Raw genomic sequence first — 23,790 nt, 5'->3', positions numbered from 1 at the left:
ACAATTTTTCATCTCTTACATCTGTTAATCCGTGAACCATATTCTGCAAAAACATTGCTTTGATCGTTTTGAAACTGATGTGTCCAAGCCTAGCGTGCCACTTCCAGGTGTTGTCATCAAGACGTGATAGCAACGAAGTCGGTCTTCCTATTTTGAGATTGATTTTATAAAGACGATTTGCAGAACGCAAGACTCTTACCAAAAGTCTCTCGCTTGGATCATGAACCGTAAGGTAATCACGTCTCATACGGACATCATAACCTACCTTTGTTGCTTGTCCTAAGCTTAGTATATTATTCTTGAGATCATGGATATAATAGATATCAGACACAAGAATCTGTTCTCCATTCTTGCTCTCAAACAGTATCGAACCTTTGCCAACAATCTCTACACACGAACCATCTCCAAACTTGACTTTACCTCTTATGTTCCTATTAAGCTCAGAAAAATAAGTTTATTGTCCTGTCATATGATTACTTGCCCCATTGTCTAGATACCACATGCCCTCTTCTTTGATGTAGTTCATAGGGATAAGTTTGTCTTCATTCAAAAACACAACTTCATGCATATAGAGAGTTTGATCCGCCTTCTCTGTTTCTTCTGCTTCAACCTTGTTTGATTCTTGCAATTTTTGTGTTTTCTCGGGACAAGAAGAAGCGTAATGACCGATCTTGTCACATCTAAAACAGGTTATAACACTACAAGAAAACAACGGTTTTGCGATGGACGAATATGTAGTGAATCCCTCGCAAATCGACAAAAGCGAGGTATTTGCGAGGAAAGTTCGTTCCTCGCAAATCGGTCAACGTCGCAAATCCCTCGCAACTTTTGCGAGAAAAAAAATTCCCTCGCAAACTAATCGCAAATTGCGAGTACTTGTTTAAAAAGCAATTTCCTTGCAAATGTCGTATCTAGTAACTCTCTCGCAAATTTGCGATGCTTTTGCAATTATGTTTTCCGTCGCAAATAATAATAATGGTATAAAAAAAATTAAAATTTTCATTTTGGTTAGCTTAATTAGAATTAAACCTGTAATTAAAATTAAACCTGTAATTAGAATTAAACCTTATAACTTATGCAAATTAAAGCTGTAATTAGAAGTACTAAGTTTTCAAATAACAAAATAAGTTTACAAGGGAGATCAAGTTCTAAGCTGTTCATTACACATTACACATTAAGAGAAAGAGAGTTCATCAGGTTGCTTGGCCGCTGGTAGCTTCTCCGCCGGTTGCTTGGCCGCCGGTAGCTTCTTTGCCAGTTGCCTCTCCAGTGTTTATGTCTCCAACAGCTGTATCTTCTCGGCGAAACCTTGCAGCAAACTCTGGATCTTTCTCTGCAAGATAATCAAAGTATGCATCATAACTATGCATCTTCTATAACTGAGTTGCCTGAGTTGCAAGAACAGCTTCGACAGCAGCAAGCTTCGCAGCTAGAACAAGTGGATCTTCATCAGGAGGAGGCGGTTGACCAATATGAGCTGAAGATGCTTCTGCTTGCATGTTACCAACCCCATATATCCGGTTCTTTTTCTTCGGAGCAACCTGCCAACAAAACATATACACACCATAAGTGTTTACACAAACATAAACACCATAAGTGTTTACACACATAGTTTACACAAACACAAACATTAACAAAAACAATGAAGCATGTTTTACCTCGGCATAGATTTGGTTCTTCACAGTTACTGATAACCCGCCAGAAGCACTACTCTCCATGTTATCCGCTGATAATAGCTCAGACTCAGCTTCAGCTATCTTTGACGACACTTCATTGAACACCTTCTCAGACAGTCCATCAACAAACGACCCATCAGGTTTCCTATGAGTGTCTTCTAGTACTCGCAGGAAATCAGGTAGTGGCTCACCAATACTCTCAGACTAAAAACAGAGATATGAAACAACTATATTACTGTATTGTAGATATGATATGAATAATGAACTTGTGTTAAACAGAGATACTTACAAGCTTTCGTGCTCGGGCTTTAAAAGAGGTCTGACCAGAACGGTGCTTTTGTATTCCGGTGCCATTCGGATCACTATAGCGAGCATTACGGCTATTGATACTCTTTGCTTCTGATTTTGGTTCACACCAAAACTGGACCAAGCCATCCCATACGGTAGGATCAAGCCACCGCTGCATTGCGTCATTACCTCTCTTCTTCCACTTACCCTTCCACCGAGACACTTGATCACTCATCCGACTCTTCAACTTCTTTTCAAACTCAGCTCTAACTCTTCCATTGATGGACGCATCCCAGTTATATGTTTGCTTGTAAAGACAGAGAAATGAATCAAGTGATAAACAAACAAAATCTGTAATTTAAACACATCAACAATCTGTAACTTACCGCAAAAGTTTCAAACCACCGGTTTACAACCGGACCTGGTGTTTGGGTCCAATTGGCATGAGCTGATTTGAAATCTCTTTCAAAAATGGCCCGGACAGTAGCAGCAACCGAAGAATCCTGGTCAAACCTACAAAACATAAGATAAAAGGAATGAGGATCATTGAAAATACAAAACATAAAGATAAACTATAGGTTAGATACATAACATTCTCACCAGAGAGTATCCGGAGGTCGCTTAGGATCCAGTTTTGGTAAGCCAGCACGCCCGGGACTTGCAAGTAACTGTTCCAAAGTGAAAAAAGTTTGAGAGGCAGAAATACTGTTGATATGCGAAGTTGATTGCTGAGGAGGATTCTTATCATGCAACGCCGGAGAGCTTCCATGATTCTCATCATGCATCGCCGGAGAGCTTCCATGAGGATTATCAGCATGCATCGCCGGTGATGTACCTTGAGAAGAAGCGGGAGAAGGTAACCTTCGGGGAGGAACAAAAGCAGAATGTGTCCTTCGAGGAGAGACTGGAGGACTTAACCCTTGAGAAGCAATGAAATTTCTGTAAACATTTTGGTTTACAGAAACATTTTGGTCTCGAGAAGACATCTGAAAGCAGAAAAAAAAACTGATTAGAAACACAAAAATTGAATCCCCAATTTCGAAACCCTAAAATCGAATTTAAAACCCCAAATTGAATCATAACCCTAAACCCCAAATTGAATCCCCAATTTTGAAACCCTAAAATCGAATTAAAAACCTAATCGAATCATAACCCTAAACCCCAAATTGAATCCCCAAATTTGAAACCCTAAAATCGAATTAAAAACCATAATCTAAGCAAACTTTCTAACTATAAAGAGGTAGAAGGGGAGAGGAGGAGACTTACCGGACAAGTGATTCAAAGGAAAAGAGAAAAGAGGAGGAGTAAGGGTCGGAGAAGGTTTCACCGGAAAAGAGAGAGGAGAAGAGGAGAAGAGAACAACCGGAGAAGAGAGAGGAGAAGAGAACAACCGGAGAAGAGAGACGAGAAGAGAACAACCGGAGAAGAGAACAACCGGAGAAGAGAACAACCAGAGAAGAAAGAAATCGGAAGAAGAAGAAGGAAATTAGGGTTTGTCGGTTGGGTTTGAGCTTCGCTCAAACTAGGTTTTTTAGTTATATAGGAAATTAACGGCGTCGCAATTCCAACGCAAAATTTGCGAAGGATTTGCTACATTCCCTCGCAAAAGCATCGCAAATATTAATTAATTTAAATTTTTATAATTTAGAGTTTTTGCGAGCAAATTGCGAGGGAACGTAGCAAATCCCTCGCAAAGTCTTTAGGGTTTAGGATTTGCAATTGTCATTAGTGCCCTATCTTTGATTATAATTCTTGAATTATATCATTTTAATCATTAATAGTAATGTAATTAGTCTTAAGTGTTTAGGTTCAAGGGTTTAAAGTTTCTATTTGCGAGGGAATTGCTATGTTTTGTGTTGTTTGCGATGGATTTGCGACGAATTTGCTATGGCTCTAGCAAATCAGTCGCAAATCTTGAATATCTAATTTGCAAAAACCATCAAAATAATTGTAACAAATTAGTCAAATTAACTTTCAAGTATATTATAAGGTCCAATGGTGTCATCATACTCTTTTCTATCATCAAACTTTCCAAAATTGTCCAATTTTGCATCTTACTCTAAACATGATGATGTTCTACACTATATCACATATATGTTCATTACATTGAGACAAATATTTGCCAAATTGTCCAATTCTCTAACAATTTTGTGTTGCACTGCTATCTTTGATTAATAGTTTTGGATTCATCTTTTTTAATCATTAATAGTAATGTAATAAGTCTTTAGGGTTAAGAGTTTAGGTTCAAGGGTTTAAAGTTTCTATTTGCGAGGGAATTGCTATGTTTTGTGTTGTTTGCGATGAATTTGCGACGAATTTGCTATGGTCTAGCAAATCAGTAGCAAATTTGTCGCAAACCGTGAATATATAATTTGTAAAAACCATCAAAATAATGTTAAAAGTTAGTAAATTCACCTTATGAACACATTCAAATGTATTTCAGAATAACTCTATTAAGTTTTGTAATATTTATAAAAAATTATTATCCTAACTTTGCAATGGATTTGCTATGGCTTTCGCAAATCACTCGCAATTCCATAGCAAATTTGCTATGGAGTATGTTCTAGCAAAATCGTCACAATATTGCGATGGATTTGCGAGGAAAGGGACCTTCCCAGCGAATTTGTCGTAAATGCGTTGCAATTGAGCAGCGGATTTGCGACGACTGAGTTCGTCGCAAATTTGCGAGGAATGTGCTATGGTTTTTTATTTTCTAGTAAATCCCTCGCAAATCTATCGTAAATTTGCGAGAGCTGTACTCCGTCGCAATGTGTCCTCGCAAAAGGCTTGTTTTCTTGTAGTGTAACCTTCTCTTTCTTTTCCTGAGTCTGATTTTGATTTGTGTGAAACTTGGTTCGATCCTGTCCATTGTATCTTCCTCTGCCTCGTCCTCTGCCACGTCCTCTGTAGCCCCTGCCACCACGACCACGACCTCTGCCTCGGAAGTTGTTAAAACCCTGAGTATAGTTTGTCTGTGTTTGATAATCAGAACCAGTAAACAGAAGCTTTCCTTGTGTGTCTTCTTGTTTATCTTCTCCTTGTATTCTCTCCTCAAAGGCTTTGACTCTTCCAACTATCTCTTGGAAGCTGGTAATATTGAGGTTCAATACTTGTTCTAGAGAGGCAACAAGATGAATAAACTTGTTCCTTGGCACACTGTTTAGCAATTTCTTTACCATCCTGGGTTCATCAATAGTTTGTCCGAGTGATGTTGCATGTGTTGCGATTTCAGATAGCTTTCCAACAAAACTATCAACTTTATCCGAGTCAGCCATTCGAAGTTTTTTGAAATCAGACATTAAAGTCTGTAATCGAGCTTCCTTAACACAGTCAGCTCCCATGTTTCTAGATTTAATCGAATCCCAAATATCTTTAGGTGAAGCTAAATCACCAACTTGTAGAATAAGAGATTCTGGGATTGATTGGAACAACAAGGCTGTAGCAACATCATTCTTATCTCCATCTGTTGAACCTGGTTCAATAGTCTCCCAAACCTTTTGGATTCTCAATATTACTTTCATCTTCGTAGACCAAACTGTATAGTTTGAAGAGGTGAGTTGAGGACATTGGATTGAGACAGACTTTTCCATGTCCTTTTGTCGAGTGCTTGTCGCCAGTTCGCTCATTATGTTGAATCAAATCCGTTCCTTTGGATTGATTTTAAACATTGCTCTGATACCAAATAAAAGAAATAAAAGAAGAACTTGATTATAAAGAATAACTCTCTTTATTTATGTTTAGAAAATTTCCTCTCAAAACTAAACAATTCTTAAGCTCTCTCTTAATCTCATATCAATGTCACAACTCAACAATTGATAGATATAGAGGCTTTCTTATTCCTATTCTTATTAGGACTATAAAACTAGATAACTCCTAATTCTATTCAAGTCTATCTTAATCTTCTCTTTTTTTCTTATCTTTCCTTTGTAAGAATAACTTGGACCTTAAGCTTCAAAGCTTATCCAACATAGACTACATATGATCCGGTCATTGTTAACGGAACCAACGAGACTTGTGATCTGGCTTTGGGCAGAGACAACCTTCACCTGGAGCCTGGATCGGCCATATTGGTCACTTGGTGATCTGACTCAAATTTTACTATCTTTTTATGTAATGATTCTTTCATATTCCAAATGTTGATAAGTTGATATAATTTGCTCCATTTTCTGTTCTAAGCTGAAAGTCATAGGGATGGAACATTGATAACAAAGCAACAGATTGTCACGTGAAAGATTAATTTATTCTAGTTTTAGCTTCTAATAAGTCCAGGGTTAGTAGTTGACTTGTGAATTCTATAGTGTTCAGATAGTAGATCTAGTGAATTTAGTATATGTAGTCTTCACCAATTTTCTCGCAAAAGCTTAATATTTAATGTACATAGAATATATGACTTCTGAATTTTTGAAAATAAAATGGTTTTATTAGTCATAAAGAATATCATAGTGTAGTTGACCATACGTACAAACCGAGTGATTATGAACTACAAATACGTCCACTAACCATCCCATCCCCCCAAATCTTGATTTCCAAACATCTTTTGCTATAACATGATGACCATCCTAAACGCGATTCTAAAAAACTCTCTCATTTTTTCCCTCTTCATTCTAGCAATTTTGCCCGAGACAGTGTTCTCGCAAAACTGCATGGATACTAGTTGCCCTGGCCTTAAGGAGTGTTGCAGCAGATGGGGTCTCTGTGGCACCGGTGATGACTACTGCGGATTTTTTTGTTTCAGTGGCCCTTGCAATATCAAGGGAAAATCCTACGGATATGATTACAACGTCGATGCCGGTCCAGGTGGTAAAATAGAGACCGTTGTCACATCAGCATTGTTCGATAGCATCATGAGAAAAGTCGAAAGCAACTGCTCGGCAAAAGGATTCTACACTTATGATGCTTTCATCACTGCTTTCAAATCGTTTGGAGCTTACAAAGGAAAGGTGGCTAAACGTGAGATCGCTGCCATACTGGCTCATTTCTCATATGGATCTAAAAGTAAGTTTGATATTTGCATGTAAAAGAATCAATATTATGGTACTGCAATGTTTTTTTTTTTTTTTAAGCTTTGAGCTGATATATTTTATTTTTACGTAAAGGTTTTTGTAACTTTGTTACAAAGAAGAAATATCTAACGAGAGGTATTGTTCAAAGAGCAAGAAGTACCCTTGTGAACCGGGGAAAAACTACTATGGTCGCGGTTTGCTACAATCAATCACATGGAACGAGTATTATGGTGCTGCCGGCAAGCACCTCGGCCTACCGCTATTGAAGGATCCAGATCTGGTGGCTCGTAGTCCGGAAGTTGCTTTCAAATTCGCAATGTGGTTTTGGAATAGAAACGTGCGTCCGGCTTTGTACCTAGGATTTGGAGAAATCACAAAGAGAGTCAATGGCCGTGAATGTGGTAATTGGCGTCGTGATGATACGAATAAAAAGGTTAAGCAATACATAGAGTTCTGCGAGATGCTTGGGGTCACTCCTGATCAAGGTCTCGATTGCTAAAGTCATTAATATCATGGCACTATATGTTTGAATTAATCCTGGACTATATGTATAATAAATTTGTTAAAACCCCAAATCCAATCCAAAATCGTACAATTTTTTTTTATTAATTACTACTTATAGTAATTAGTCTCGGTGAGTCGGTGTGAGCTTATATTTTAAAAGATTTATAGTTGTTAACTTCTTTACAATTTCTCAGAAATGAAGACAAAATTTGTAAACAATGCAAATAGAATAAAGATTCTACACCATATGTAGTTGCTATGTTATTATGGTTTCAAAAAATATTCAGAACTGAACGAGAAGGAAAAAATGGAAGAAGATTTTAGAACGATCAATCTACAATCTCACAAAAGTTAGCAGTCGAAAATCAAACAACACAGAATAACTTTTTTCAATCGAAAATCAAACAACACAAAATCGAAAATCAACCATACGAAGTTTAAAATGGAGTTTCTAATTAACCGTTTGGACGTACGTTAAAATTAACTTATTCCGTTTGATCTAATATATATAATATATCATGCTTTAATTATATTGATATGTACTAGTCGATGATGTTCCTTATAAATTACTTTGCTGGAACGAATTATGAAAACAAAATACTCAAGAAGCCTTGGGTTATGAAGTCATTAATTAGACTCAGTAGATGCCATATACAAAATAATGCTGGGACATGACTTTGGACTATAAGACAATGCATGTTACTACACTGCAGCCCATAACAATTCCATGTCTTTTTCATTTTTCTTTTTTACGTTTTTTCTTTTTTTTGACATCATGTCTTTTTCTTTTATATAAGTTTTTGTATCTTTAGGCCTAAAATCTAACAGTATATGCACGGGCACGGCAGTATCAATTCCAACATCTTCACATATATAATAAATTATTGATTAATTGTTTAATTAAGATGAACACCGAACCAAAACGCTTAACGCTACTTTCCTTACATAAATCAATCACCATTTATCCCAATGGCGAAAAGTAGTGTTATATGCATTCAACAGTGGACCCAACGGCTCACAAGGTACCAAGATTTATAGCGACAAATGCGACTTCTCTTCTTAGGCCGGCTTTAAAAATCTTTACAAATCTTCATCTTACTAACAATTTTACACTTACTGAGAAAGATAAAAAAAAAAAGATTGTAATCTTTTTAAATTACTTTTGTATTAAATTTGAAAAGAATCCGACAAACTAATTTTGGTAAGTTAGTTTACCATCGTACGTAGTATGCAACTCTTTTAGAATTGGCATTCTTTTTTTTTTTGGTCCAAGAATTGGCATTTTAAAATGCCCATGATGAAACAACTAAGTGGAGCCTATAACTTCATATTTTGTCATTTGGTAACGTATGGTCATTTTTGTTAACAAATATCTCAAATAAGTCGCGAGCAGCCCTAAACATTGTCAACTTTGGCGTATAAAAAACTGGATCTAAAATTTTCTCTCGCTTTAATTTTTTTTTTCATCAGTATACTTCTAGGTTTAGCTGGAAACTAGACAGCTACACAAATTCTATTAATAAAACGGCGCCAAACCATCCTCTTGCTTGATGAATATAGTCAAGTTTCGCAATCTCTTCAGAATAGTGTTAACAAGTTGATACGTTTGAATAGTGATAACAAGTTGAAACGTTAATTATTAGTTTGTTAATATAACGTGTGTTGTTAGCCATTTACATATGGATGGATGCATAGTTAGAGACTGTGTAGAGAGCATGAGACCACATACACATGGCTGGGTTCCATTAATCATGTTTCGGTTTACAAACTTACAATTGACTAGTCTTGGCTTATATATTTTTTTATATTTAAAAGTAGAAGATATTCGTTTATTAATTGGTTCAAGCCTTCAAGGAGCCAGTGAGAGGCAATATCTGAGACTTAGGGTAAAGAGGTGCAGCCGGTTTGTAGCCTTCTACTAAGGAGCCGGTGAGGCAATATCTAGACCTCTACTAATTTCATGCCGCTGTTTTTTAATCCGATCAATGGTAACTAATTACTTATTTTGAAAAAAAAAATAGATGATCTGCACTCCTATTACTTTCACAATTTCCTCATAACAATACAAATTTCGATCACACAAAATATATGATTTGATTGGTGGTAAAAATATATATCATTTTGATTTAATTATATATTGTCGGTTCTATCGTGAGATTTGGTTCAAGAATGTTAGGAATCATGCACACATGACACATCGTAGGTCAAAATACAATAAGTAACATAAGTCATTTCGCCATAATTGATGTTGGTCATTTGGTTTCGTGGCGTAACGATACCATAGGCAATAATGGGTCAACACTCCACAATCGACGTGTGATTAACGGCTTGTACCATGATTCCAAAATGCGAGTCCTCATCGCATTTAATCTTAAGACTTTATGGAGTGTGTGTAGGCATCAACTATTCTGAAAATTTTCTTTATCTTATAAACTATATATATTAATGGATGGTTAACAGAATAACAGAGTTCTTAAACCGCATTTGGTCTGAAAGATTAGTGATTTGTAATTTCGATATCTTAAGAGAGTCTGATCCGGCCTATTATTCAAAAATAAGTCATAGTATTCATTAATTATTTGGATTACATACCTGTTGCCTGTTCGGGTATTTTAATGATATAATTTTATTACTTTGTGAAATTGTATGAGTGTAAGCAATCTATGAATTAATTCATTCATTCGCATATTAAAAAAATCGCTGCAAGTGGTCGACGAATTCCCGAAGATAATTGACTTTTCTATTCACCGGTACCGTTGAAATGACTATCCTAGCTAGAACGCAAATAATTGAAAAGATTATAAACTATGTCGGTAACGTATATATATAATTTTGTTGAAAAAATAAAACTATCGTACAATATAGACTAGAAGAATCAGTCAGTATGACCTCTATGAAACTAAAACCTCATTTTATAATACGATACACCTACGTAAAACTCTATTTTAAGATGAAAGTATGCGTCCCAAATAAATTTGAAAGAGAGTATAGTTTATTTAACTGAGCTACTATATTCGTTACTACTCAACGAATACGTATAGTTTATGAAAAATAGGAATTACCTTCCTCTTAAACTATATTCGTTACTATTCAACAACATACATGTTATTTAACTGACCTACTATATTCGTTACTACTCTGCGTTTTTTTTTTGTCGTCATTTGAATTTTAATTTTGCTAACAAAATTTTTTTGCTCCAGATTTATGATATGAATTGAGATTTTATGTAGTGGGATTATTTTATTAAAAAAACTTATTCATAAGATGTAAATCCAACAGTACATTCTAACGTTGTAACCCACAAGTATGAATCCGTTGAATTTTAAATGTTTGGCAGGCAAACACTGATTTAACAAAATAAAAAAAATAATAAGAATTTGAAGTTTGTCATGAAAGAAAATGAGTTTTCAAGACAGAGAATGAGTCATTGAGTTTTTTGTTGAATCATACGATCCCTGAAAGTGCGGATAAATGACTGATTATGACTAGGAATGCTTTGAATTTTTAATGTTCGGCGGGCAAACACCGATAGAAACAAAAAATAAGAACTTTTAGTTTTTTTTTTAGAGAACTTAAAAGTTTTTTATGAAAGAGAATGAGTTTGTTGATGAATCATACGATCCTGAAAGTCCGGGCTAGTGATCGAGCCGGAAACAACACCCGGTACAGTTGTCACTCTCACCAGAAAAATTGAAACTAATTTGCTGTCGACTTTTCAACTTAACTTGCATGATTGTGCATTTTGACATCTTTTATCGATCGGTAAGTTTTAGCCTTATATTAAAGATCTAATCTAGTAATTTCAGTAATTAATATGATACTCTTGTTGATGTCCTTCTCTTGTCAACAATCGTTTTGGGTTTAGATGATGAACATCGATGGTTTTAGAATGTTTATATATATATATATAACTATTCCTTTTGTTAAAGATATAATATACAACTTATTACCTAGACTTTAATTTGATTAATGACATGATTATTCCGTATAATAATGTGAAATGGAAATTGAGAATCACTCTTTTGTCAACTCAAATCTGAAATTCATACATTTGAATTTGAATAGCCGCCGGGTAATGGACCCAACCGAAGGCTCGCATAGTCACTTAGTACAAAGATTTATAGTGACTTTGCGAGTGCTCAACTTGTTTTCTTCTTCTTTTTTCTTAGTTCTTATCAACATGATTAGATAGGGCTGGCTATAGGTAGCTCTAGATGACCCAGCCGATGATCGAGTATAGTTTTATCAAATGCATTTGATATGTTTAACTCTAATAAGATAAATGTCAAAAAAAAAAGAGACTATAACCCGAGGATTGTCTTCAAATAGTATATTTATTTTTATAATTAACAAATATGTCTTTCATATCTTATTTTTCATTTCTTACTGTAGGCTCTTAACATTTTCCCAAATTATAAGTAACTCCATGGACTTCCATTTTATATATATATATTTTGTCTTTTGTGAAATGTACATATGAACTGTCAATTTACTCCATAAATATGTGTCTCAGTCTCTCAGATTGGATTCGCAGCCGGCAGCCCTAATCTCTTTAAAATTTTTGCGTATAAGAAAATATAATTTTAACTTCTACTCATATAGTTTGTACATAAATACATGTACGTATACTAAATAGTTAAATAACGAAAACAAACCCCTTCTGTTTGTTCAATCATTGGGAAATCATATAATTTGTTCAAAAATCAGGAAAGAGAAGTGAGATATATTAACAAATAATTGTTCCATTGTTTAAAAAAGAAAAAGGAATTCTTAGACCAAGTCCACAATATTTATCTTGGGCAAGAACAAGACCAAAAAGTCAAATTCGTTTCAAAAATAAAAATACATAAATACAGAAAAGGGCAAATGACCGAACTATCCAACATCTACCCCTATAAATAACTGACCACATTTTCCTTCTCATCCACAAACAAATAACACAAAACATGGCTTTCACAAAAATCTCCTTAGTCCTTCTTCTATGCCTCTTAGGTTTCTACTCTGAAATTGTAAAGTCCCAAAATTGCGGTTGCGCTCCAAACCTCTGCTGCAGTCAGTTCGGTTACTGTGGTACCGACGATGCATATTGCGGTGCTGGATGCCGATCAGGTCCTTGTAGAGGTAGTGGAACCCCGACCGGTGGTGGATCCGTCGGTAGCATAGTGACACAAGGTTTCTTTAACAACATTATCAATCAAGCTGGTGGTGGTTGCGCCGGGAAAAGATTCTACACCCGTGACTCTTTCGTTAACGCCGCCAATACTTTCCCCAACTTTGCTAATTCCGTTACTAGACGCGAAATTGCTACCATGTTTGCTCATTTCACTCACGAGACCGGACGTAAGATCTCTTTCTTCCTTCTCTTACTTTTTTTTTAGTATATTATACAAAATTAATTGAATTTTTTTTGTGTCTGCGTTCTATAGTGATGACCGATTCTAACTTTTAGTAAACTAAAAATATCATTGGATATTTCTAAAAATTGGCATATTAAAATAAGGTCATATTATTATAACACATATAAGTATTAAACGAAAAACAATATTTATCTACGACATATAAAATGAGACCTTCGATATTGTTAAAATTATACTGAACATTATACTTGATCACAAATAATTTAGATAATCCTAAAGGCTAAAGCACTCTTCTGTTTCATGTGATTCTCTATATGTATTAGATTTTTGCTACATAGAAGAAATAAACGGAGCGTCGCGTGACTACTGCGACGAGAACAACAGGCAGTACCCATGTGCACCCGGCAAAGGCTACTTTGGTCGTGGTCCGATCCAACTATCATGGAACTACAACTACGGAGCATGTGGTCAGAGTCTTAGTCTCGACCTTCTTCGCCAGCCTGAGCTTGTTGGTAGCAACCCAACTGTAGCTTTCAGGACGGGTTTGTGGTTTTGGATGAACAGCGTAAGGCCGGTTCTGAACCAAGGATTTGGAGCTACCATTAGAGCCATCAACGGAATGGAATGTAACGGTGGGAACTCAGGTGCAGTCAATGCAAGGATCAGATACTACAGAGATTATTGTGGACAGCTTGGTGTGGACCCTGGTCCTAACCTAAGTTGCTAAAAAGCTCTCTGAACCCATACACGCACACACATAACGTGGCACGTGATAAGATGAAAGAATAAGTGAGATAATAAAGTTAAATTTCAAACGTATGTACTTTATGTTGGGTCTCAGTGTTCCCTGCGTCACAAGCAAAAAAATGGTTGTAATAAACTTGTGAAAGTGTTATCTTTTCTTCTCTGGCTTTTTATGAAAGTGAAATTTAAGATTGATTTTAGATGTCTGACTTGGACATTTACAGAATCTGCTTTTGGGATATATAATATTCGCACGAATTTGGTGTTGTAATATTTATATTCTTGTTTTATCACGTCAAAACAAAAAAAGTTTCCTGTTGAAACTAATTATAAACGTTAGTAGTTTAATTAATGGTTCAATAGTCCACTTGTTAAAGTTTTTAATGGGTTAAACTTGCATGCAGCCTATAGTAATTAAAGAGACTAACGGTAAAAGATATATGCATCCTAGCGGACCCTTGGTAAATTTGCCACCGATTTTGTTGGAGAAAAGGTAATTAAGTACAAACGTAGAAAAGTTCCCCCCAAAAAGGTTACAGATGTAGAAAAAAAGATGGTGTACTCTTGTTACGTTCACAATTTCCTCACATACAAATATAAAACATAATGTCCGATCTCCTTTAAAAGCAGAAAAAAAGGATTGCTCACTGCGATACAACATGCATGGATTCGAGGCTATCAGGCAATCGTCTTTCAAGGAGACTGTGAAACTTTAATAAAACTAGTTAATGGCCAAACTGTGGATGTCTCTTTAACAAATCTTATTCATGACATAAGAACTTGTTCTTCCAAATTACAGCATTTTTCATTCACTTTCACAAAGAGAGATTGTAATAGGGTGGCACATGCCTTAGCTAGATATGATTGTATAGATTGTCAATATTACACTGACTCTGTTTTAAAGCCACCATGGCTGAGCAGCTCCCTTTGTAATGATCAAGTTTAATCAATATATATTTCATTTGTGAAAAGAAAAAAACAAATATAAAACATAAAAAAATTGGTAATTTTATTGGTCATAATGTTTAATGATTATTTGGATATATGAGCAACAAATAGATGAGTTGTATTTTTTGGAGGGATTATTGTTTTATTTTCAAAAAAAATAAAAATATTCACATATTCTCTAAAAGCACTACAAATTCTAAAACTAAAAATATTAATTAATTCTTAGCATGCAAGAATCCCTCCAAAAATATTTCATGAATTTACACTATTAGTTAAAAAGTAAAAAATTTAAACTTCTTCTGAGATCTTGGTCACTAAATTTAAACTTATATTCGGAAGGTAATTTTATCCAAACTAAATTCATATAGAAAAATTGCGTAAGATAATTAAAAAGTATAATAATAACAACCTAACAAAGAAAAATCTTAGGTATATAATATGAATGATTGATGATGCAACCACTCTATTTATTGCAATTAATTCAACGTTGAAAAGTCAAAATTATGGCAAACCTATTGTCTAAAAACTACAAAGATGTATCATAGATATATGCTACGACTTCTCTTAAGAGGCGGCTTTTAGAAAATGCTCGAGCGTCGAGGGGCAACTGATTGGGGACTCGGTTTGTACTTTTGTATTTAATGAAGGAACACTCCAATATCTTTTTGATCGTTTAGTAATGAGTAGTCAATTTTAATAAATTTTTCAGGTTGGATGTTCCCAGCCGTCGTGAAGGGTGGCTATATATATTTTGTCTCACAAAACAACCAAGAGTAATCTACAAAAAGAAAAATGAAAAAAAAAAAAAGAAAAGAATAGCCTACAGGATTTGTACATGTAATGAGAAGTGATCGACTCTTTAAATTTCATTATTATTGGTTTCTTAATTAGGTTTCCTGGACTTTTTTTCGTTTTAGAGAAACCTTACTTTTTAGGTGAATAGAAAACCTAATTATTTTGATATTATATATGGTTTTTATTTTGGTTAAGGTTTATTTATTTTTAGCCAAACTAATGTGTTCCTTCACAATTAAACAAATACGATCACGGACAAACGGAACTCTAGACAGAACGTAATGTACAAACGTCTTTTGTTCAATTCCTACCAAAAAAACGTCTATTGTCCTTATTAGCGCATATTACCATATATTATCTTCTTATAATCAGACATGCAATTTTTTATGAATGTGTAACCATGTAATAGATCCTATATATGTGAATACCAATTATTTTCCAACTATAAAGTCCAATCTGCAAAATTATTTTGGATTTGAAAATAAAGTTCAATTGCCATACACATCTTCGGCAGACTTAATAGTCAAACCATTGTTAAATAATTGAAAGAAATAAAATCACGATTGATATCCCATCCTAATGAAAATGACCGATCTACCCAATATCACTCATTATATAAAACCTCAAACTATTCCTTCTCTTCAAACAACAAGAACACCCCAACAATGGCTCTCACAAAAATCAACTTAATACTTCCTCTCCCTCTTAGCTTTCTACTCTGAAACCGTCAAATCTCAAAACTGCAATTGCGCCCCAAACCTATGTTGCAGTCAGTTCGATTATTGCGGCACCACTGCTGATCACTGTGGTCCAACATGCCGATCAGGTCCTTGTAGAGGCGGTGGACCCCCAACCGGTGCAGATTTGATTGGTAGCATTGTGACACAAAGTTTCTTTAACAACATTATCAACCAAGCCGGTAATAACTGCGCCGGAAAAAGATTTTACACCCGTGACTCTTTCATTAACGCCACCAATACTTTCCCCAACTTTGCTAATACCGTTACTAGGCGTGAAATTGCTACCATGTTTGCTCATTTCACTTACGAGACGGGACGTAAGAACTTTTTTCTCGATTTTTTTTTTCAAACACCAAGCATATTCTAGGGTTCATCTATTTAGGCCAAGATATATATACACATTAGTAGATTGTAACGTATATAAAAAATGAGTACTATATTCAAAAAAAACTTAAAAAGCAACATATGTTTATTGACGTTTGTATCTACATTAGCGTCTGATATATACAAATAATTAGTAATTTTTATAACATACAAATGTTTGAATAATCATTATCTAGGACTTACGAGATTTGATCCTCAAACAACTATGCATCTATGTACGTGTAGACTTCTGCTACATAGAAGAGATAGGCGGAGCGTCACGTGCCATGTGCGACCAGAGCAACAGGCAATATCCATGTGTACCAGGCAAGAGCTACCATGGTCGTGGTCCGCTCCTACTATCATGGAACTTCAACTACGGACCATGCGGCCAATATCTCGGCCTCGACCTCCTACGCCAGCCCGAGCTGGTGAGCAGTAACCCAATTGTGGCTTTCAGGGCGGCTCTGTGGTTTTGGATGCAGAGCGTGAGGCCTGTGTTGAGCCAGGGATTCGGAGCCACCGTAAGAGCCGTCAGCGGTTTGGAATGTGACGGAAGGAACGTACGTGGGGTGAATGCAAGGATTGGGTACTATAGGGACTACTGTGGACAGCTTGGTGTGGACCCTGGCTCCAACATCACTTGCTAAAACGCTCTTATCTTGTAGACATACACGTGACGTGTTAAAATGAAATAAGAAGTGATGTTAATCTAAAGTTGTTATTGTAGTAATATTGTGAAATTATATCACGTTATTCAAAGATTAATAAAAAAAGCAACTTATACAAAGAAAATGTTTGATTCTTCACATGTATACCGATGCGATTAAGACTAACCGATTTTGTGTAAAATCGTTGTAACCACTATGTTAGCTCTGTTTTGCTCTGTTTCTATATAAGATCAATCTCTTGAATAGTTAAGTGATGATGATATGTACGCTCTGAGAAGATAAATTGTGAATCGTTGGTGTAGACCTTGAATATAGTAAATTCTCTATTAGAGATAGAATTTATTCTGAATCTTATTATATGTTAAATGAAAATTGTTATGTTTGTGTGGAAATTTCCCTACGTAACGAATGGGCTAGAACAAAAAGTCTACATAAGTTGACGTTTACTTGGAAATAACTAGACACTTATCTCCCACAAAGTCTTCTTCACGGATCCAACATTTATCTGAACTCTCCCTCATTGTTCCAATCAGCTATAAATAAAACGAAGCTAATATAACTCTATCAGCTCCACATACAAATAAGCAACAAGAGCAACAAAAATAAAATGGCAAATTACGCCAAATCCACCACAAGAAAAGACACATTTTCCCTTTTTCTCCCAAGTCTCCTTGTCTTGATCCTGACCCTTTCCAAACCTGTAAACTCCCAAAACTGTGGCTGTCCCTCTGACTTCTGCTGCAGCCAATGGGGTTACTGCGGTCAGACCGATGATTACTGCGGTTATGGCTGCCGTGAGGGCCCTTGTCAAGGTGGTGGTGACGCCAGCGGCGAAGTAAACAGTGGCGGAGGCGAAGACGCTGTTTCGCTTGAAGGAACGGTGACACCTGAGTTCTTTAACTCTATCATAAACCAAGCAAGAAGTGATTGTGCAGGCAAAGGATTCTACTCTCACGACGCCTTCATCGCCGCAGCTAATTCGTACCAGAGCTTTGGTGCTTCCATCTCCAAACGCGAGATCGCTGCCTTCTTCGCTCACGTCACCCATGAAACTGAATGTACGTAAATCTCTCTACGTTTTGGGCACTTGGTTATTTTAGCTCGGTTATCTAAAAAAAAATTAGTTCAGTTCGGCAAAATTTCAATTCCATTCGATGTTTATGTTGTTAAAAAATATAATTCCATAAGCCCTTTTATTTGCTACTAATCTATAGAGATCAATAGTTAATTAATTGGTTTAAAATACTAAAATCGATCATATTTATATAAAATTTTGGTTCGGTTTTGGTTTTAAATTTTTTTGGTGCATATTATTATATATGTCACCACTAGGATTTGTTTTTGTAACTATTTGATTAAACCTTGTTGCAGTCATGTGCTACATTGAGGAGATCGATGGACCAGCCAATGCCGAGAAATACTGCTACAACGACAAGACAGACTTCCCTTGTGCAGAAGGAAAGGCCTATTATGGCCGTGGTCCTATCCAACTATCTGGGAACGACAACTACGGTGCCTGTGGAAGAGACCTGAATGAGAACTTATTGGCTTCACCAGAGAAAGTGGCTCAAGATCCAGTTCTTGCTTTCAAGACGGCTTTCTGGTTTTGGACCACTAATGTTCGCCAGAATTTTAATCAGGGTTTTGGCGCGACGATCAGGGCTGTAAATGGTAAGGAGTGTACCGGAGGAAATTCTGCAACTGTTGCCAAAAGGATTGAGTATTACCGAGACTATTGTGGCAAGCTTGGGGTTGAACCTGAAGAGAACCTCTCTTGTTAATTAAAGATTTTCCACTTTATCCATCTGAAATAAACAACGTTCGAACTATATCATATAATACTAATGTTGTTTTATCGGATGTCACCGAAGGGACATAATACTAATGTTGTATTAAGAATGTAACGAAATGAAATATTATATAAATGTCTGTTGATTTGGCGCAATATTATATAAATGTCTGTTGTATTGAGTTAGTCACAATGTTCAAAATTACTACATTGCTTTATAATAAAATAGTTAAATATGTTATTCAAATACACGACAAACTGGCAAGATATTATGGTTTTACTTGGGGGTGAAGAACTGGACGCAACGCAAAACCTTGGGATACACCTTTCAAAACACTATACACTCAATCTGGTGGGAACGAAATGGTAGACATCATAGAGAACCGTCGTCGACAATGGAAACATTGGTAAAGTTAATTGACAAGAATGTCCGAAATGGCATGAGCACCATTGGGGAAGGAGGTGACTGCGGCATTCAAATTTGGTTTGCAGCCAGATTATATTCAAAATGATGTGTTTTTATAAGTTTTAAAACAGTATTGCATTAACAATTTAAACAAGTTTTTTTTAATATAATTTAACATTAAATTAAAAAAAAAAATTAATTAGTTATGATATATTTGCTTTGTTGGTCGATGAACTCATGGATTATTATTTTATTTTTCTTAACAAAGAGCTACGATAGCAATATTTAATTAGTTTTTGGTGATAAATGCGAGAAAATAAACAAATATAGTTTCTTGGTCTTGTTCATGTAAAAAACTCATGTATCTTTAAACTATAAAGTGTGACATAGAATTATGATTTTCTAAGCTTGAATTGAAACAATTTCGTTGTTTGCTTTACTCCCAGAAAAAGTGAATTCGTTACTCTCTTAACTTCACAAAAGATGAACCCTATACATCAAAATTGATATTTGTTGTATATTCTTCGATCCTTTCGTAGGTCATAATATAAATCCAAACGTGAGAAAATTCAATTACTAGACCATATGAAAACAAAAGTGAGAAAAAGTGACATATTTGTGTTGTTTGAAAAACGAAAAAAAAAATTATTAGACCATATAAAAGTCTTCGAGCAACAATTCATAGTCAAAGCCGTGTGTTATATAATCAAAAAATATATAATATATCAAAATAAACAGTTTAATCAGATTGACTGACAATTATATCCCAACAATGAAATTACCAAACATCTCCAACTATAACTCTCACAACCTCTTTGTACTCTTCGTTCTCATCCAAAAACAATAACACAAAACATGGCTCTTATAAAAGTCTCTTCAATTTTTCTCGTCTACCTATTCGGTTTCTACTCCCAAACTGCTGCCCAGTCGTCCCAGATTCTGTATTGCGGCTGCTCTCCGATCCTCTGCTGTAGTCAGTTGGGTTATTGCGGTATCACCGACGCATACTGTGGTTCCGGTTGCAGATCAGGTCCTTGCAGACGAAGTAGAGATCCGGTTGACAAGATTGTAACACAACAGTTCTTCAACGATATTATTAGCAAAGCAAGTCATGGCTGCGACGGTAAAAGATTCTACACCCGTGAGTCTTTCCTTGAAGCCGCTAATGCTACCTTTGACTTCACTAGCTCTGTTACCCGCCTTGAGATCGCTGCCATGTTTGCTCATTTCACCTACGTGACCGAAGGTACGTAAGAACTAATTAATCCTTTTCATAGGTCCTCTTTATTTATTTTTTTTCGACATGCAAAAAAAAAAAAAAATCTCTAGAGTTTACCCGGTCTGAAATTGGCTCCATATTTATTTTACTATTTAGTAGATTGTGAACTAATAAGTTATTGAACTAACTAAAGATTTAGACTCCGACTATTTTATTAGAAGCAATTAAACTATAAATATTTGTTTTTTTGCTTTTAAATCAAACAACTGGTACCACTTTATATAGCTTCATATATATATGTCTCTACGTTTAGATTTCTGCCACATAGAGGCCGTAAACGGGACGTCAGGTGACTATTGTGACGATAACAACAAGCAATACCCATGTGCACCGGGCAAGAGTTACCATGGTCGTGGCCCGCTCCAACTATCATGGAACTACAACTACGGTCCTTGTGGTCAGGGCCTCGGTCTCGACCTTCTACGCCAGCCTGAGCTAGTTGGTAGCAACGCAACTTTGGCTTTCAAAACTGGATTGTGGTTTTGGATGAATTACGCAAGGCCGGTACTGAGCCAAGGTTTTGGAGCCACCATTATAGCCATCAGTGGTGATGACTGTCACGGTGGGAATTCAGGTGCGGTCGATGCAAGGATTGAGCAGTATAGAGACTATTGTAAACAGCTTGGTGTGGACCCTGGTGTTAACCTTAGGTGCTAAAATGCTCTTCAAACGCGCAGTTGACGTGGTACGTAAGTGTTAAAATTTAATGAAAAGTGCGAAAATAAAGATTGTAATTTATCTCTTTGCATGTAGTCTTCGGTGTAAAGATTGTAATTTATCGCTTACGAAAATTTGATGTTGTAGTAATCATGTTATAAATAATGGCATTAACGTTATTGGTTTAGAAGTACAAAGAACTCACAATTAAGGTATTCCTAATTATCTTTTAATTTAGAAGAGGTTTTAGTTGAACGCACAGTAGTTTATAAATTTAATTATTTTATAACTACTGCTACATACCTACAGGCTACAGATACTAAAGAGGAATGAATTCTAAATAAACCAACTTTTCAATTAAAATAGAAGGCATCATTGTCTATATATATATATATATATATATATATATTAAAAAAAAAAGATGGCAATACATCTTAAAATTCCACAAAAGTAGAGTTTCTAAAAATAGAGTTGCAAGAATAATCTTAAAAATATAATAAGAAATAGTTTCAAAACATCTAGGAAGGATTTTGTGGTATATATCTAAAAATACATATCAAGACCCCTATAAGATTTCTTTAGGAACTTTTCCCAAACTTACAGTTTTAGTATTTTAGTAACAGTTTTTATAAATCAAATAAAAACAAAACCAAACATGTATCTTTCGGACTTGCATGAAAAGTGAAAACGAATGTCAAAATATCTTACAAATTAACGGACTGTTTGTTAAATGTATATGTTTATGTTTCGCCTTTACTATATTGTTGAATTTTATATGGTTGAATAGGACACGTGGTATTGACTTTGACCAGACATAAAATAACAACAATGACTTTTCTTCACAGATACATCATGGACAATTATATTAAACCGCCTGGAGTTTTGATAGTGTTATATTCTATATATGTGTAACATTTATATTTTCGACACCGGACATATATATATCCAAGAAACCTGCCTATTCAACAGTTTTCATCGCCTGTTGGCTTAGATTACGACGACTTCCTAATAATTGTCTATGATTTTGATCAACGTTTTTGGATGTTGGAATCCAAAACATCGACTCTTGTTATATGCATTGAATATTAATTTTTGGATTTTTATTCATTTCCACATAAAGAAAGATTAAGATGAATTTCAACAAAATTCAATATTGGAATTCGTCAACAAAAGGGTAAGAAGATACCAAGATCTTAGAAGATTACTCGTGTTCTGCTGGCCTTGTTTTAGGAAGATCTTGATTCTCTTCTGCAATATCTTGAACACCTTCGAAATAGTACTGTAGTGTTGTATCTTGACTTAGTTCTGAGAAGTTTGAAGTCTCTTGACTCTCATGAGCAGTTTTTGCAACTGTTGATGCGGATGAAAATAAAAGAGGCTTAGGTGGAATCTCAAGAGCCTCTAGACTTCCCTCTAACATTTCAACGACTTTGTCCATTGGTGGACGATCAAGTGGATTGGTCTGAATACACCACAAACCAACCAATACCATTTTCTTTACTATCTTCTTATCTTCTTCTTTTATTATCTGATCTGCCAAAACACTCATGATTTCTCCCTTCTCATCAAGATCTTTGTAAAGCCAATCTGGAAAATACATTGAACTGTTGTTGGATCCAGCGTTTTGATTGTTTTCTCGTGCTCCAATCATCTCAAGAACCACCATTCCATAACTATATACATCTGATTTATGAGAAACTCCTCCAAAGTTCTTGGAAAACACTTCTGGAGCAATGTACCCTGCTGTGCCTCTTGCGTCCAGCATTGACATGATGCTTTCATTATTTTTTCCTAGCTTAGCAAGACCGAAATCCGAAATCTTGGGGCGAAACTCTCCATCCATGAGAATGTTTTGCGGTTTTATATCAAAATGTACAATCCTCGATACACAACGGTTGTGCAAGTATTCTAGGCCACGAGACACACCTACCGCAATGTTGTACAACGTTTCCCATTCCATCTTCTCCGACATCTTCTCGGATATGAACTTGTCGAGAGATCCGTTTGGCATGAACTCATATATTATAGCTTTCTTGTTCCCTTCATAGCAGAATCCAAGCAGAGGAACGATATTAACATGAGATGTCCTACTCATGCTAGCTACTTCATTGATGAACTCTTCCCCATTCCCCTTTGTTTCATTCAAGATCTTCACTGCAATTTCTCGGCTGCCATCGGGTAACTTCCCTTTATATACAGTTCCAAATCCACCTTTCCCAAGAATATTCGCAAATGATTTTGTCATCTTCTTGACTTGGGAATAGCTAAATCGTTTTAACATTACAAATGCTTCCATGTTCTTCCTATTCTGATCACTCTTTCTCATATTACTTGCTCTCACCTTTACCACAATAGCAATAATGATGATCATAGCCAAACCTGATGAAAATCCTACAAGAGAACAAGCCACAATAGTTAGGTGTTATATAAATGACAAATTAATGAGTAAGACAGTTGTGAGTAATGCCACACGGTTGAAGTGTACCAACTATGAGTTTTAACTTCCATGGAGATATTCCTGCAAATGTATCAAACAAAGATTTAGATTAATTGAAAAGTAAAATTATGTA

At 35.6% G+C, this 23,790-nt stretch overlaps 5 protein-coding genes and 1 pseudogene across 5 annotated transcripts in view; 5 read left to right on the top strand and 1 right to left on the bottom strand.

The window, feature by feature from the left end:
• Positions 6,493 to 7,572, top strand: LOC104782891 (annotated as a pseudogene).
• Positions 12,395 to 13,778, top strand: LOC104782890 (endochitinase At2g43590). Its single transcript, XM_010507951.2, has 2 exons — positions 12,395 to 12,811; positions 13,152 to 13,778. Exons 1-2 carry the CDS (start codon positions 12,418 to 12,420, stop codon positions 13,553 to 13,555), a joined length of 798 nt encoding a protein of 265 aa, XP_010506253.1. The 5' UTR covers positions 12,395 to 12,417; the 3' UTR covers positions 13,556 to 13,778.
• LOC104782889 (endochitinase At2g43580-like) lies at positions 15,966 to 17,264 on the top strand. The gene is given in 3 exon segments (XM_010507950.2): positions 15,966 to 16,009; positions 16,011 to 16,372; positions 16,665 to 17,264. Coding segments are annotated over 3 exon segments (795 nt in total). The 5' UTR covers positions 15,966 to 15,980; the 3' UTR covers positions 17,069 to 17,264.
• Positions 17,641 to 19,064, top strand: LOC104782888 (endochitinase CHI-like). The gene is made up of 2 exons (XM_010507948.2): positions 17,641 to 18,147; positions 18,461 to 19,064. Exons 1-2 carry the CDS (start codon positions 17,697 to 17,699, stop codon positions 18,868 to 18,870), a joined length of 861 nt encoding a protein of 286 aa, XP_010506250.1. The 5' UTR covers positions 17,641 to 17,696; the 3' UTR covers positions 18,871 to 19,064.
• On the top strand, positions 20,050 to 21,475 carry LOC104782887 (endochitinase At2g43590-like). Its single transcript, XM_010507947.2, has 2 exons — positions 20,050 to 20,530; positions 20,817 to 21,475. The coding sequence occupies exons 1-2, from the start codon at positions 20,140 to 20,142 to the stop codon at positions 21,218 to 21,220; spliced, it is 795 nt and encodes a 264-aa protein (XP_010506249.1). The 5' UTR covers positions 20,050 to 20,139; the 3' UTR covers positions 21,221 to 21,475.
• The window catches only part of LOC104782886 (LEAF RUST 10 DISEASE-RESISTANCE LOCUS RECEPTOR-LIKE PROTEIN KINASE-like 2.4), a 3,592-nt gene continuing 2,100 nt past the window's right edge, over positions 22,299 to 23,790 (bottom strand). Inside the window, exon 4 of the mRNA XM_010507946.1 lies at positions 22,299 to 23,611. Coding sequence (XP_010506248.1) covers positions 22,422 to 23,611 — 1,190 coding nt within the window. The 3' untranslated portion in view covers positions 22,299 to 22,421. The remainder of the gene's footprint in view (positions 23,612 to 23,790) is intronic.

This window comes from Camelina sativa, chromosome 4 (genome assembly GCF_000633955.1).
Source record: "Camelina sativa cultivar DH55 chromosome 4, Cs, whole genome shotgun sequence".
Taxonomy (NCBI): Eukaryota; Viridiplantae; Streptophyta; class Magnoliopsida; order Brassicales; family Brassicaceae; genus Camelina; species Camelina sativa.
The sequence above is the reverse complement of the archived record's forward strand: the minus strand, read 5'-3'. Positions and strand labels throughout refer to the sequence as shown.